The sequence below is a fragment of the Aquarana catesbeiana genome, linkage group LG02 (assembly GCF_042186555.1).
Source record: "Aquarana catesbeiana isolate 2022-GZ linkage group LG02, ASM4218655v1, whole genome shotgun sequence".
NCBI lineage: Eukaryota > Metazoa > Chordata > Amphibia > Anura > Ranidae > Aquarana > Aquarana catesbeiana.
Window position 1 is genome coordinate 33,856,397 of NC_133325.1, and position 16,504 is coordinate 33,872,900.

At 43.6% G+C, this 16,504-nt stretch overlaps 1 protein-coding gene across 1 annotated transcript in view; it reads left to right on the forward strand.

Annotated features, from left to right (window-relative positions):
- Positions 1–16,504, forward strand: part of PGM2L1 (phosphoglucomutase 2 like 1) — a gene marked incomplete in the record, with an annotated part of 107,427 nt that overhangs the window by 43,355 nt on the left and 47,568 nt on the right. Inside the window, 1 exon segment of the mRNA XM_073612763.1 lies at positions 4,027–4,133. Coding sequence (XP_073468864.1) covers positions 4,027–4,133 — 107 coding nt within the window.

Consider the following 16,504-nt stretch of genomic DNA (forward strand, 5'->3'; position numbering starts at 1 on the left):
GGGAGGTTAGGAGATCTGCAGAAAGCTGGAGGTCTGGGAGAAGGGAGGGCGCGACCCGGCAGTGCGCCACAGCTTGGTGGTTGAGAAATACTGACCTAGGATACCCCAAACTCCAGGTATTTACAGGAAAAGGCAATTTTGACCAACTTGGAATAAAGCGTTCCTCTACATCTCCCACAGTGTACTTTGGATGTGTCAGTGACTCACCAAGAGGTTGTGTTGCGTTGCAGAAGTTTCTGAAGCCAGGCCATCTATTTCTCCCGCTCTACAAGACTCTGGTCCGGCCGCACCTGGAGTATGCTGTCCAGTTCTGGGCACCAGTCCTCAGGAGGGATGTACTGGAAATGGAGCGAGTACAAAGAAGGGCAACAAAGCTAATAAAGGGACTGGAGGATCTTAGTTATGAGGAAAGGTTGCGAGCACTGAACTTATTCTCTCTGGAGAAGAGATGCTTGAGAGGGGATATGATTTCAATTTACAAATACTGTACTGGTGACCCCACAATAGGGATAAAACTTTTTCGCAGAAGAGAGTTTAATAAGACTCGTGGCCACTCATTACAATTAGAAGAAAAGAGGTTTAACCTTAAACTACGTAGAGGGTTCTTTACTGTAAGAGCGGCAAGGATGTGGAATTCCCTTCCACAGGCGGTGGTCTCAGCGGGGAGCATTGATAGCTTCAAGAAACTATTAGATAATCACCTGAATGACCACAACATACAGGGATATACAATGTAATACTGACCTATAATCACACACATAGGTTGGACTTGATGGACTTGTGTCTTTTTTCAACCTCACCTACTATGTAACTATGTAACTATGTATTGTCTGTAGTTCTGCTTTATATCACATCAATTTTCCTCTTACCGGCACAGATTAGCAGAAGAACGGTTTATAGACTATCTATAGCCTTGTCACCTGTCATCCTCTGTTATGTCTCTGGATCCAACTGGTCTATATTTATGTTTAACTTTGTTCTTTTTATCATCCTCCCACCGGTCAGTAGGATGGAATTCTCATTATGATTTGTACAGAGATTATACACTTTTAAATATCCGGCTTTTGTCGGCTCTGTGCTGCAAATGTTGTGTTTTGGTGCATGTAAAATAAAACCAGTCTGTACCACACAGGTAGTATTGTATAGCACAGTGCTGTGTTTTGGCCTAGGGTGACGAGACCCAGGCCTAGGGCTGAACAAAAAAGTCACCCCCCCACATTGAAAAAAAGCACCCTCCCCCTCCTCCAGCACGCAGGAGCTCAGTGCCACAGCAAGTTCTGGCACGGAGCTCCGGTAACTGGCCAGACAGGGGTGTGCTAGCGCGGTCATCGAGACATTTGCTGCCAGGGGTCCCGCAGAGGAGTCCCTCTGTCCCCTCAGCGCGGCCGTCCCTCTGTCCCCTCAGCGCGGCCGTCCCTCTGTCCCCTCAGCGCGGCCGTCCCTCTGTCCCCTCAGCGCGGCCGTCCCTCTGTCCCCTCAGCGCGGCCGTCCCTCTGTCCCCTCAGCGCGGCCGTCCCTCTGTCCCCTCAGCGCGGCCGTCCCTCTGTCCCCTCAGCGCGGCCGTCCCTCTGTCCCCGTCCCTCGGCCGTCCCTCTGTCCCCGTCCCTCGGTCCCCGTCCCTCGGTCCCCGTCCCTCGGTCCCCGTCCCTCGGTCCCCCTCCCTCGGCCGCCCCTCGGTCCCCCTCCCTCGGCCGCCCCTCGGTCCTCATCTTTTTCCACTCAAAACTTAGAAAAAGGTTTGGCTGGCTTATACATATGGCAGCCCAATTATTTGAAAGGGCTTCCAAGGCACCACAATGGACCAGAAAACGCATGTGCATAACTTTTTCCTGACGGCGTAGAGCACTGCAATGCAGGTACATGCAAGGTGCAGTTTTTTAATGCATTGAGATGCTATGGGGGCACCTGAGCGGAGCTGCAGCTCCCTGTGTCCATTCAGACACACAGCCCTGGTTAGGTCCACCCTCTCCCTCTCCTGATTGGCTAACTGACTTTGACAGCAGCAGGAGCCAATGGTGCCACTGCTGTGTCTCAGCCAATCGGAAAGGAGAGTCCTGGACGGCCAAGGCACTCGGGCACATCGCTGGATCTAGATGGGGCTCAGGTAAGTGTTAGGGGGGCTGAGGCACACTGAAGGTTTTTATACCTTAATGCATTACAACCACTTTAATACTGAGAAGCTTGTGGATGTATGATGTGGTATTTTTATTGCTCATTTTAATAGATTTTACAGCACTATTTGTGGTTTGGTGCCTCTCCCTCCCCTCCCTCTCACTTCCTGTCCTGCTGACAATGTTTTACAACACAAGAAGTGATGCGAGTCCTCAGAGAGAAATAAAATAGATTTCTGGCTTACATAAGCTTTTAAGACCTGTCCATACCAGAATGCAGGGCAGGAAAGGCGTGTTCAGTGCGCATTTCATGCACCACGCGTGTTAATGGCACCCAAACGCATCTCTCACAAATGCAGCGCGTTTACAGTCACTATTCCGCTTTGCAGTTTGGCGTAGCATTTGCGCTACTTTTTGCACATTCTAGCGTGTTGTGTAGCCCATTCAAATGAACCAGAACTTGAGGGACCGCATGAGACCGGCGTGTTCCAGCATGAACTGGCCCTAATGCAACACACATTAACCGCTTGCCAAGAGGTGTACCTGTACGTCCCCTTTAATTGGCGGGGCTAGCGGGCGCGCACCATCCGCCTACAGGGTGACTGCCCGCGGGTCCGGTGGACACGATATCCGCTGGTCTCCCGGCGATTGTGCCACAGAGCTGCAGAACAGGGAAGTGCCTATGTAAACAAGGCATTTCCCTGTTCTGCCTTGTGACATGACAGATCACTGCTCTCTGTCATTCCCCCCCCACCAGTTAGAATCACTCCCTAGGACACGCTTATCCCCTTCATCGCCCCCTAGTGTTTAACTCCTTCACTGCCAGTGTCATTTACACAGGAATCGGTGCATTTTTATAGCACTGATCGCTGTATAAAGGACAATGGTCCCAAAATAGCGTCAAAAGTGTCCGATGTGTCCGCCATAATGTCGCAGTCCCGATAAACATTGCAGATTGCCGCCATTACTGGTAAAAAAAAAAAAAAAAAATTAAAAATGCTATAAATCTATCCCCTATTTTGTAGATGCTATAACTTTTGCGCAATCCATTCAATATACGCTTATTGCGATATTTTTGGTAAAAAAAAAAAAATGTAGAAGAATACATATCGGCCTAAACCTGAGGAAGAAAAAAAAAAATTTATATTTTTGGGGGGATATTTATTATAGCAAAAAGTAAAAAATATTGCTTTTTTTTTTTTTTTTTTTTTCAAATTGTCGCTCTTTTTGTTGTTTATAGCGCAAAAAATAAAAACCGCAGAGATGATATAAATACCACCAAAAGAAAGCTCTATTTGTGGGGGGAAAAAAGGACGTCAATTTTGTTTGGGTGCAACGTCGCACGACCGCGCAATTGTCAGTTAAAGCAACGCAGTGCCGAATCACAAAAAGTGCTCTGGTCAGGAAGGGGATAAAATCTTCCGGGGCTGAAGTGGTTAATGGGCAATACAACACTTCTAAGATCCGGCCCACATGAGGGCTCCTGAGAGGAGTACTGGGGGGCCCCGGGGGCTGGAATACTTTCAGGAAGCCATGTACAGAACCCTGCTGACCCCTCCCACCAGCCATGGTCTGCTGACCCCTCCCACCAGCCATGGTCTGCCTGCATTGTATAGAGAACCATTGATGTCCATGATTTCAAAATAAGATATATAATAACAACTGAAAAGTATTCAAAGTGAACGCGGCTTTACCTTATTCACCAAAATTTACTTTGCAAAGTGAATAATGACTTTAGTAAATGAACTTCCTTGTACTCTTGTATATCTGGTAGTCAGTCACAGAGATACACCACGAGCTGAATACTCGAACCTTCAGACACATTGTAGAAAGGTGTTTGCTCTTCATGTTTACCCTGAAGTCCAGCACCAATGTTTCTTGATCTGTAACCATCTGTGCTGTGTTTTCTTTACAGGGGATGTACCACTATCTGCAGAGATGTTTTCCTGATCTCCGTAATCGGGGCATTGTGGTGGGGTACGATACACGCGGACACGCTGCAAGTAATTGTACCAGCGAGAGGTAAGTGTCACACCTACCACACACCACCAGCCATGTCTTATTATTTCTTTCAGGGTCTGTGTTGATGGACTTTATTCACTTTAAGGCTGGATTCACACCTATGCATTTTTAGTGCTTTTTGCATTTTGCAGATTTGCACTACAGATCCTGTTCCATAGGAAACAATGGTAAATGGACTGTAGTGCATATCTGCAAAATGCAAAAAGCACTAAAACTGCATAGGTGTGAATCCAGCCTAAGGCTGGATTCACACTATGCATCGCCTATGAATCGCCCAGTAATGTGCACCGCATTCCTATGCGATTTCATTGCTATTGCGTTTTGACCTTGTTCATTTTGAATGGGCTCAAATCACACCAAGGTAATGCATGCACTACTTTTGGAAACACACTGCAACCGGATCGCATGGTAGTTTTTTGTAGTAAGCGAATCCGGTGCAGGAAAACGCACCAATTTTTTCAACCTGCGTTTTGGGGTGTTGTTACCATTGCACTGACACCTGCTGCAGATCACAAGGGCAGCGCATTTTGAATGCGATGCGAGAAACGTACACGGATTGCAGGTTTCCCGCACCATTTTCTAATGTGAACGGGGGCTAAAAGTTTTTTGCCTTCCAATACCAATTCATGAGATTGTAAAACTTTTACTAGATGCAGGTCAGAAGCAGGACAACTGCTGGTCAAATACATCTGTCAGTGAATTCTGAACGATTTCAGAAGCTTCTCAACTGGTTGAGGGCCAGTTCACACTGCAACGCTGTTAAATCGCAGAGCAACTGGAGCAATTCAGCGATTTGCCCGCTCTGCTGTGCTAGCTGGCTAGGGGGCGGTGTGCTGCATGATTTATGCACCACACTCCTTTTGGTTTTTTTTTAGTTTTTGTACAAGCTTTATTTGAAGTGTACAAAACCTACACTTCATTCACTGCAGTGTCACTGCCCTGTCTGACATTGCAGTGCGATTTTTTTTTTTTTTTTGCTGCGATAAAATGCAGCTTGTCTTCTATCGCGGTACACTGCAATGCAGCGCTAGGTTGTGTTGCAGTGTTAATAATGAGGCACATAAAAAATAATTGTTTCCTGTGTGTCCCTGTGGTGACAGACATTTTTTTTTACCATGTCTGTCACCGCACATAGTGTGAATTGGCCCTGGCCAAGGCCCCAAGCCCATTTACACAGGTGTGTGGTCATTTCTCTATTGCAATGTCTCAGTATCTTTAAACCGCTTCCCGACCAGCCGCCGTCGTTATACTGCGGCAAGGTGGCTCATTCCCGCAAATCGCTGTAGCTGTACGTCGGTGCGGGAACTCACTTTTGTGGGCGTGCGTGCGCTCCCATTGGTCAGCGGGGGAGCCAGTCAGCGGGTGGGGTGGACTTGATATCCGCTGGCCACCTGCGATCCTTCCCCTCAGTGACAGACTGAGGATCTGCCTGTGTAAACAAGGCAGATCTCTGTTCTGACCCGGGGAGATCACACAGATCCTGTCTTTCTGCTATGCAGGAAGACTGATCTGTGCATTTCCCCAGTCACACCGTCCCACCATACAGTTAGAAAACACAAACAGGGAACACATTTAACCCTTTGATCGCCCCTGATGTTAACCCCTTCCCTTCCAGTGTCATTGGTACAAAAACAGTGCATAGTTTTAGCACTGATTACTGTAACAATGTCACTGGTTCCCAAAAAAGTGTCAAAAATGTCAGGTGTCCGATCTGTCCGGCGCAATGCCACATTCCCGCTAAAAATCACTGATCGCCGCAATTACTAGTAAAAAAAAATGTAAAATAATAAAAATGCCACAAATCTATCCTCTATTTTGTAGACCTGATAACTTTTGCACAAACAATCAATATACACTTATTGCGAATTATTTTTTATTTATTTATTTTTTTACCAAAAATATGTAGCAAAATACATATCGGCCTAAACTTATGAATAATTTTTTGTTTTTTTTTTTACATTTTTTTGGAAATGTTTTATAGCAGGACTCTATGTCCGCCAGGTGCCCGCGATTGTGTCACGGAGAGGCAGAACTGGGAGATGCCTTTCGTAAACAAAGCATTTCCCCGTTCTGCCCAGTGACATGACAGGGATCTACTGCTCTGTCATCGGGTGCAGTGATTGCTGTCATGGGAGTAGTAGCCCATCCCCCCCCCCCCCCCACAGTTAGAATCACTCCCTAGAACACACTTAACCCCTTGATCGCCCCCTAGTGTTTAACCCCTTCACTGCCAGTGTCATTTACACAGTAATCAGTGCATTTTTATAGCACTGGTCGCTGTATAAATGACAATGGTCCCAAAATGGTGTCAAAAGTGTCAGATGTGTCCACCATAATGTTGCAGTTATGATAAAAACCGCAGATCGCTGCCATTACTAATAAAAAAAAAATAATAAAAATGCCATGAAACTATCCCCTATTTTGTAGACGCTATAAGTTTTTTGTGCAAACCGCAAACCAATGAATATACGCTTATTGCAATTTTTTTTTTTTTTTTTTTTCCAAAAATATGTAGAAGAATACATATCAGCCTAAACAGAGTGTATATGTGTGTGTGTGTGTGTGTGTGTGTGTGTGTGTGTGTGTGTGTGTATATATATATATATACATTTTTTTTTTTTGGGGGGGAGATATTTATTATAGCAAAAAGTAAAAAATATTGCTTTTTTTTTTTTTCAAAATTGTCGCTCTTTATTTTGTTTATAGTGCAAAAAATAGAAACTGCAGAGGTGATCAAATGCCACCAAAAGAAAGCTCTATTTGTGGGAAAAAAAAGGACGCCAGTTTTTGTTTGGGTTCAACATCGCAGGGCCACGCAATTGTCAGTTAAAGTGACAAATCGCAAAAAGTGCTCTGGTCAGGAAGGGGGGTAATATCTTCCGGGGCTGAAGTGGTTAAAATAACGCAGTGCCGTATCGTAAAAAATGGTTTGGTCAGGAAGGGGGGTAAAATCCTTCCAGGGCTGAAGTGGTTAAACAGATAGCAAGAGTCCTCGGTTACATACAACAACCGTATTGTTCTCAATGTGTTTTGAGTTCTTTATTAGAATATGGAAGGCCATAAATATCCTTGGCACCTTATAACAAGGACTGAACATGGCCCTTCATGGAGAGATCTTTACTGGAAATTTTACTGACATTAGCAGATTTTAAAAAAAAATGTAAAATTATATTTGAAATATTAAAATGTTAGATTATATGAGATGTTCTAAAGAGTTCAGTCTCTCCTTTACATAATCAGGATAGCTGTCTGCAGATCTCCTGAGTCGCACAATGTTCTGTGTCGGTGAGTATGCACTCCTTAGGGCTGTGTGCGGTGAGGGCCTCACACCCATGTTGCCACAGACTCCTCCGGGGCGATTCATCCTGACCTATTACTCCTAAATGACTATTGTTCTTGTTCTATACCTTCTATCACCTGTAATCATTCTCCCCTTGTATCATAGTGGATGTTTATGAGGGAGGAATTCACCTCCTTTTTTTTTTTTTTCTGTATGGGAAGTGTTATTTCAGACACTTTTCTGTTTAACCAAGTCCATACCGGGCCTATTCTGGCACTCCTCCTACATGTAAAAATCATAATTTTTTTGCTAGAAAATTACTCAGAACCCCCAAACATTATATATGTTTTTTTTAGCAGAGACCCTAGGGAATAAAATGGCGATTGTTGCAACTTTTTATGTCACACGGTTTTTGTGCAGGAATTTTTCAAACGTGTTTTTTTTTTTTTGGGGGAAAAAAAACAGTTCCATGAATTAAAAAAAAAAAAAAAACAGTACAGTTAGCCCATTTTCTTTTGTATAATGTGAAAGATGATGTTACGCCGAGTAAATGGATACCTAACCTGTCATGCTTTAAAATTGCACACACTCGTGGAATGGCTCCAAACTTTGGTACTTTAAAAATCTCTATAGGGGACACTTTAAATTTTTTATTTACAAGTTAGCAGTTTGGAGTTACAGAGGAGGTCTTGGGCTAGAATTGTTGCTCTTGCTCTAACACACGCGGCGATACCTCACATGTGAAATGTACAAACATGGCTGAATAAAGAGTGTCAAACCCCATATAATTCACCCCAGCAGTGGGGCAACATCCTGTAGCTCAGTTGGTGCCCTAATAATCCAGACTAGCACATTTCAGGGGGCAACCCCCCTTCCTCAGAGCTTTTTTTGGCTCTGAGAAAGGGGGTGCTCCCCCGAAATGTGTCAGCCTGGATTATTAGGTGACCAACAAAGCTAACACGTTTCGGGAGTGCACCTGCTTCCTCAGGGACAAAAAGCTCTGAGGAAGGGGGTTGCCACCTGAAATGCGCTAACCTGGATTATTAGGGGACCAACTGAGCTACAGGATGTCCTCCCTCTGCTGGGGTGGATTATATGAGATTTGACGCTCTTTATTCAGCCACCTTTGTACGTTTCTGTGTGGTTTCTGTTCAAGAAAAGGTTATTCAGCCATGGTTGTGAGTGTGTTTGTTTTTGTGTCCCCCTCATTAGCTCTCTAGCAGCAGCTAAGTTCAACATTGTGTGGCAGAGGGAGTGAGAGTACACTGAACACGCGTTGATTTTGAGCCCAGCATAGAGCTCTTTCCTGAGGTGCTGGGGGCAGGCGCCCAACATACGGCACGCCCTGGTATCTACAGTTGTGCTCATAAGTTTACATACCCTGGCAGAATTTATGATTTCTTGGCCATTTTTCAGAGAATATGAATGATAACACAAAAAACTTTTCTTTCACTCATGGTTAGTGTTTGGCTGAAGCCATTTATTATCAATCAACTGTGTTTTACTCTTTTTTTTAAATCATAATCACAACAGAAACTACCCAAATGACCCTGATCAAAAGTTTACATACCCTGGTGATTTTGGCCTGATAACATGCACACAAGTTGACACAAAGGAGTTTGAATGGCTATTAAAGGTAACCATCCTCACCAGTGATTTGCTTGTAATTAGTGTGTGTGTATAAAAGGTCAATGAGTTTCTGGACTCCTGACAGACCCTTGCATCTTTCATCCAGTGCTGCACTGACATTTCTGGATTCTGAGTCATGGGTAAAGCAAAAGAATTGTCAAAGGATCTGAGGGAAAAGGTAGTTAAAACAGGAAAGGGATATAAAAAGATATCCAAGGAATTGAGAATGTCAATCAGCAGTGTTCAAACTCTAATCAAGAAGTGGAAAATGAGGGGTTCTGTTGAAACCAAACCACGGTCAGGTAGACCAACTAAATTATCATCCACAACTGCTAGGAAAATTGTTTGGGATGCAAAGAAAAACTCACAAATAACTTCAGGTGAAATACAGAACTCTCTGAAAACATGTGGTGTGGCTGTTTCAAGATGCACAATAAGGAGGCACTTGAAGAAAGATGGGCTGCATGGTCACCAGAAGAAAGCCATTACTACGCAAATGCCACAAAGTATGCCACTTATAATATGCCAAACAGCACAGAGACAATCCTCAAACCTTCAAGCACAAAGTCATTTGGAGTGATGAGACCAAAATTGAGCTTCTTGGCCACATCCATAAACGCTACATTTGGAGAGGGGTCAAGGCTTATGATGAAAGGTACACCATTCCTACTGTGAAACACGGGGGTGGGTTGCTGATGTTTTGGGGATGTGAAAGCTACAAAGGCACAGAAAATCTGGTCATATTTGATGGCAAGATGAATGCAGTATGTTATCAAAAAATACTGGAGGAACATGGGTACGATGCCCGACAGGTGTGGAGATGCGACTCTGTGTACATCTTGCAGCTTGTATGCGTTCCTTGATCATCCGATTGAGGGCGAATACTGCTGTGCAAAATGTAAGCACATTGTTTCCCTGGAAGCCCAGGTTCTGAATCTGGGGAAGCAACTGTCAGCACTGAGAAGTCCCTCCATACTAAAGGAGAGCCAGGAACGTACACGGCAGGTGCCGGCAGGGGCCAGCACAGAGGCGGATGGAGACAAAGAGGTGCAGGCGCTAGCAAAGAGTAGATGGGTGACAGTCAGGAAGTCAGGAAGGATAGAGGGGGAAGTGCCAGGGAGGCCGATCCAGGGCTGGAGCATCCCAAGAAGTACGCTCCATTGAGTGACATTGGTGAAACCAGTCAGGGACCAGCACTGCTGGAGCTGAGAGACTCTCCTAGCTGCCAGGGAAAGAACTCCTCCAGTGAGAGTGGGGGGACAGCAAAGGGAAAAGAGACAGATTCTGGTGGTAGGGGACTCAATTCTTAGGACAGTGAGGGCAATCTGTAACAAAGACCTGAAGAGCCGAACAGTATGTTGTCTACCCGGCACTCAGGTTCGGCACATCACGGATCTAGTGGACAGATTACTGGGAGGGGCTGGGGAAGACCCGGCTGTCATAGTGCACGTTGGCACCAATGACAAAGTCAGAGGCAGATGGAGTGTCCTAAAGAACGATTTTAGGGACTTGGGAACTAAATTGAGGAAAAAGACCTCCAAGGTAGTATTCTCAGGAATACTACCGGTACATCGAGCCACACCAGAAAGGCCGAGGGAGATTAGGGAAGTAAACAAGTGGCTGAGGAGCTGGTGTAGTAAGGAGGGGTTTGGGTTCCTGGAGGACTGGGCCGACTTCTCAGTCGGTCACCATTACTATAGAAGGGGCGGACTGCACCTAAATAAGGAGGGTGCAGATCAGCTGGGAGTAAAGATGGCCAAAAAGTTAGAGGAGTTTTTAAACTAGGCGATGGTGGGGAGGGCCCAGAGGTGTAGAGATAGTTGGCGTGGAACATATTCCAGAGGGTAGTATTGGGGGCATTAGTGGTAGGTTGACTAAAGCACATAAACCCAAGGTAAGTATAGTAACAAGTCCTAGTTGCAATCTCGGATCACCCAATAAGAGGATAGTATGCGGTCTAAACTACGTGGCATGTTCACCAATGCCAGGAGCCTGGCAGACAAGATGGGTGAACTAGAGATACTGTTGTACAAGGAGGATTTGGATTTTGTGTACATTTCAGAGACCTGGTTCAACAGCTCTCATTATTGGCTGGCAAATATTCAAGGGTATACCCTTTATCGCAAGGATAGAGAGGTTAAAAAAAGGAATATAAATATAAATATATATATATATATATATATATATATATATATATATATATATATATATATATATATATATATATATATATATATATATATATATTAATCTCTATCTCAAGAATAATGAATGTGAGAGATGACATAAATAAGGGAGCTAGGGAGGAGGTGGAATCCTTATGGGTAGAGCTCCAAAGGGATGAAGCTAAGCGGAAAATAATACTGGGAGTATGCTATAGGCCCCCTAACCTGAGGGAGGAAGTGGAGACGGATCTCCTATCACAAATTGGATTAGCAGCAAGGATGGGAAGTGTTATCATAATGGGGGATTTTAATTATCCAAACATAGACTGGGCGGAGGGAACCACACAGTCGTCTAAGGCTCGCCAGTTCCTAAATGTATTGCAGGACAATTTCATGGTTCAGATGGTAGACGCACCAACTAGAAATAAAGCTTTACTGGATCTACTGATTACCAACAATACAGACCTGATCACGGATGTGGAAATACGGGGCAATTTAGGAAACAGCGATCACAGGTCAATTGCCTTTAGTATAAATCACACAAATAGGAAACATAGGGGGAATACAAAGACACTGAATTTCAGGGGCCAACGAACTTTGCTTGAAGGCATAAATTGGGATAAAATCTTAGGAACAAAGAATACGGAGGAGAGATGGGTTTGCTTTAAGAGCATATTTAATAAGGGCATTAGCCAATGTATCCCCTTGGGTAATATATTTAAAAGCGCGAACAAAAGTCCTGGATGGCTTAACTCCAATGTAAAAATGCATATTAAAGCAAAGGAGAAGGCCTTCAAAAAATACAAGGTTGAGGGATCATCCTCAGCATTCAGACTTTATAAAGAATGCAACAAGAAATGTAAGGGTGGGTGGAATAAGAACGGCTAAGATAGAACATGAAAGTCACATAGCGGAGGAGAGCAAAAAAAAAAAAAAAAATCCCAAGAAATTCTTTAACCACTTAAGGACCTAGCCTCTATCTGAGATATGGTGTTTACAAGTTAAAAACTTTTTTTTTTTTTTTTGCTAGAAAATTACTTGGAACCCCCAAACTAATATAGATGGATAGATAGATCTATCTATATCCCTCATAAAATATACTTTTTTTTTTTTTAACACCCTAGAGGATTAAATGGCGGTCGTTGCAATACTTTCTGTCACACCGTATTTGCGCAGCGGTCTTAAAGCGCACTTTTTTTGGAAAAAATTTACTTTTTTGAATTATATAAGACAACAGTAAAGTTAGCCCAATTTTTTTTTATATTGTGAAAGATAATGTTACGCCGAGTAAATTGATACCCAACATGTCACGCTTCAAAATTGTTCCCGCTCCTGGAATTACAACAAACTTTTACCCTTAAAAATCTCCATAGGCGACGTTTAAAAAATTCTGCAGGTTGCATGTTTTGAGTTACAGAGGAGGTCTAGAGCTAGAATTATTGCTCTACCAATCGCGTCAATACCTCACATGTGTAGTTTGAACACCGTTTTTTCATATGCAGGCGCTGCTCATGTATGCGTTCGCTTTTGCACGCGAACTCGGTGGGACGAGTTGTGTTGCTTTTATTCCTATTACAAGGAATGTAAACATCCCTTGTAATAGAAAAAAAGCATGACAGGACCTCTTTAATATGAAATCTGGGGTCAAAAAGACCTCAGATTTCATATTGGCACTAAAATGAATCCGCTGCAGAGACCACTTTTATCTGAAACCGGACCACTCACTGAAGAAGAGGATACTGGGGTTATGGTAGCTAGCTGCTGCCATAACAACAATATCCCTCTTCAAAGTGCCATTGTATATCAGCGTGAGCCGGTCCGGAAGTGGTTAAGTATGTAAACAGTAAAAAAAATGGAGGACCGACCATATTGGCCCAATAAAGAATGAAGAAGGACATCTGGTTACAAAGGATGGGGAGATGGCGAAGGTATTGAATTTATTTTTCTCCTCAGTCTTCATGAGGGAATCGGGGGGCTTCAGTAACCAAAACTGCAGTGTTTATCCTCATGACACAACACAGGAAGCACCTCCATGGTTAACCAGAGGACAGAATTAAAATTAGACTTGAGAAACTTAACATTAATAAATCACCGGGACCAGATGGCTTGCCCCCGAGGGTACTTGGGGAACTCAGTCAAGTGATTGCCAGACCTTTTGTTCCTAATTTTTACTGACAGTCTACTGACTGGAATGGTACCAGCTGATTAGAGAAAAGCCAATGTAGCACCAATATTTAAAAAGGGGCCCAAAATACATCCCTGGGAATTAGACCAGTTAGCCTAACATCAATAGTATGTAAACTCTTGGAGGGGATGATAAGGGACTATATACAAGATTTTAGTAATAAGAACGGTATCATTAGCAGTAATCGGCATGGATTCATGAAGAGTTGTTCTTGCCAAACCAATCTATTAACCTTCTATGAGGAGGTGAGTTGCCATCTAGATAAAGGAAGGCCCGTAGACATGGTGTATCTGGATTTTGTAAAAGCATTTGACACAGTTCCCCATAAATGTTTACTGTACAAAGTAAAGTCCATTGGCATGGACCATAGGGTGAGTACATGGATTGAAAACTGGCTACAAGGGCGAGTTCAGAGGGTGGTGATAAATGGGGAGTACTCAGAATGGTCAGGGGTGGGTAGTGGGGTTCCCCAGGGTTCTGTGTTGGGACCAATCCTATTTAATTTGTTAATAAACGACCTGGAGGATGGGATAAACAGTTCAATCTCTAAGCTAAGCAGGGCAATAACTTCTCCGCAGGATGTGGAAACCTTGCAAGTAGATCTGAACAAATTTAATGGGGTGGGCAACTACATGGCAAATGAGGTTTAATGTAAAATAATGCATTTGGGTGGCAGAAATATGAATGCAATCTATACACTGGGGGGAGAACCTCTGGGGGAATCTAGGATGGAAAAGGACCTGGGGGTCCTAGTAGATGATGGGCTCAGCAATGGCATGCAATGCCAAGCTGCTGCTAACAAAGCAAACAGAATATTGGCATTAAAAAGGGGATGAATTCCAGAGATAAAATGATAATTCTCCCACTCTACAAGACTCTGGTCCGGCCGCACCTAGAGTATGCTGTCCAGTTCTGGGCACCAGTCCTCAGGAAGGATGTACTGGAAATGGAGCGAGTACAAAGAAAGGGCAACAAAGCTAATAAAGGGTCTGGAGGATCTTAGTTATGAGGAAAGGTTGCGAGCACTGAACTTATTCTCTCTGGAGAAGAGACGCTTGAGAGGGGATATGATTTCAATTTACAAATACCGTACTGGTGACCCCACGATAGGGATGAAACTTTTTTGCGGAAGGGAGTTTAATAAGACTCGTGGCCACTCATTAAAATTAGAAGAAAAGAGGTTTAAGCTTAAACTACGTAGAGGGTTCTTTACTGTAAGAGCGGCAAGGATGTGGAATTCCCTTCCACAGGCGGTGGTCTCAGAAAGAAACTATTAGATAAACACCTGAACAACAGCAACATACAGGGATATACAATGTAATACTGACATATAATCACACACATAGGTTGGACTTGTGTCTTTTTTCAACCTCACCTACTAGGTAACATTTGCATTCATCAGCCAGGAAGCTGCGCATGGGATGTACTTGGACATTCCAACATGAGAATGATCCAAAACACAAGGCCAAGTCGACCTCTCATTGGCTACAGCAGAATAAAGTGAAGGTTCTGGAGTGGCCATCTCAATCTCCTGACCTCAATATCACTGAGCCACTCTGGGGGGATCTCAAACATACAGTTCATGTAAAACAGACCAAGAATCTACAGGAACTGGAGGCATCTGAGAAGATAAAGAGCCTCATCCACAAATACCACAAAAGACTTCAAGCTGTCATTGATGTTAAAGGGGACAATACAAGGTATTAAGAACTGGGGTATGTAAACTTTTGATCAGGGTCAATTGGGTAGTTTCTGTTGTGATTATGATTTAAAAGAGTAAACACAGTTGATTGATAATAAATGTCTTCAGCCAAACACTAACCATGAGTGACAGAAAAGTTTTTGTGTTATCATTCATATTCTCTGATAAATGGCCGAGAAATCAAAAATTCTGCCAGGGTATATAAACTTATGAGCACAACTGTAGAACGGAGAGGGTCGCTCACATTAGGAGTTTTTCTGACTAGTTTGGGAGGGGCCACATAGGGCTTATAGGTATGATGCTTAACAGAAGCTCCTTTATTAAAATCTACTCAATGAATTTTAACCCCTTCCCGCTGACCGTACGCAGATACAACCGCTAAAAGCCGCTCGGCTGTTATACCGGAGGAGCGGGAGGGGACACCCCCCCCCCCCTCCCACCGCTCTTACTGGGCCTCCTGTGCGATCGGGAAGCCCGGTGTCCAATCGGCTGCCTCCGGCGGCTGTGGGCGGGCTGGAACGAAGCTGTGGGCGGCTTCGTTCCAGCCTTCTCACTGTAAACACGGAAGCAACGTCATGACGTCACTTCCCGTTTACTCGACTGCCAATGGCGCCGGTTTAAAAAAAAAAAAAAAAAATACAGTATTCAGAATCGCCGTTTTCGGCGATCTGAATACTTTGAAGTGCAGAGGAGGGATCGGGGGTCTTTTAGATCCCCGATCCCTCCATAAAGAGTACCTGTCACCACCTATTACTGTCACAAGGGATGTTTACATTCCTTGTGACAGCAATAAAAGTAAAAAAAAAAAAAAAAAAAATTTTAAACACAATTTATAAAGTATAAAAATAAATAAAATAAATAAATAAAAAAAAATAATTTTTAAAGTGCCCCAGTCCCCGCGAGCTCGCGCAGTGAAGAAAACGCATACGGAAGTCGCGCCCGCATATGTAAACGGTGTTCAAATCACACATGTGAGGTATCGCCGCGATCGTCAGAGCAAGAGCAATAGTTCTAGCCCTAGACCTCCTCTGTAACTCAAACCTGTTAACCGTAAAAAAAAAAATTAAAGCGTCGCCTATGGAAATTCATAGGTACCGTAGTTTGTCGCCATTCCACGAGTGCGTGCAATTATAAAGGGTGACATGTTTGGTATCTATTTACTCGGCGTAACATCATCTTTCACACTATACAAAAAAATTGGGGTAACTTTACTGTTTGGATTTTTTAAAATTCATGGAAGTGTCCCTTTTCCAAAAATTTGCGTTTAAAACACCGCTGCACAAATACCGTGTGATATAAACTATTGCAACAATCTCCATTTTATTCTCTAGATTCTCTGCTAAAAATATATATATAATGTTTGGGAACTCTAAGTAATTTTCTAGCAAAAAAATACAGATTTTAACTTGT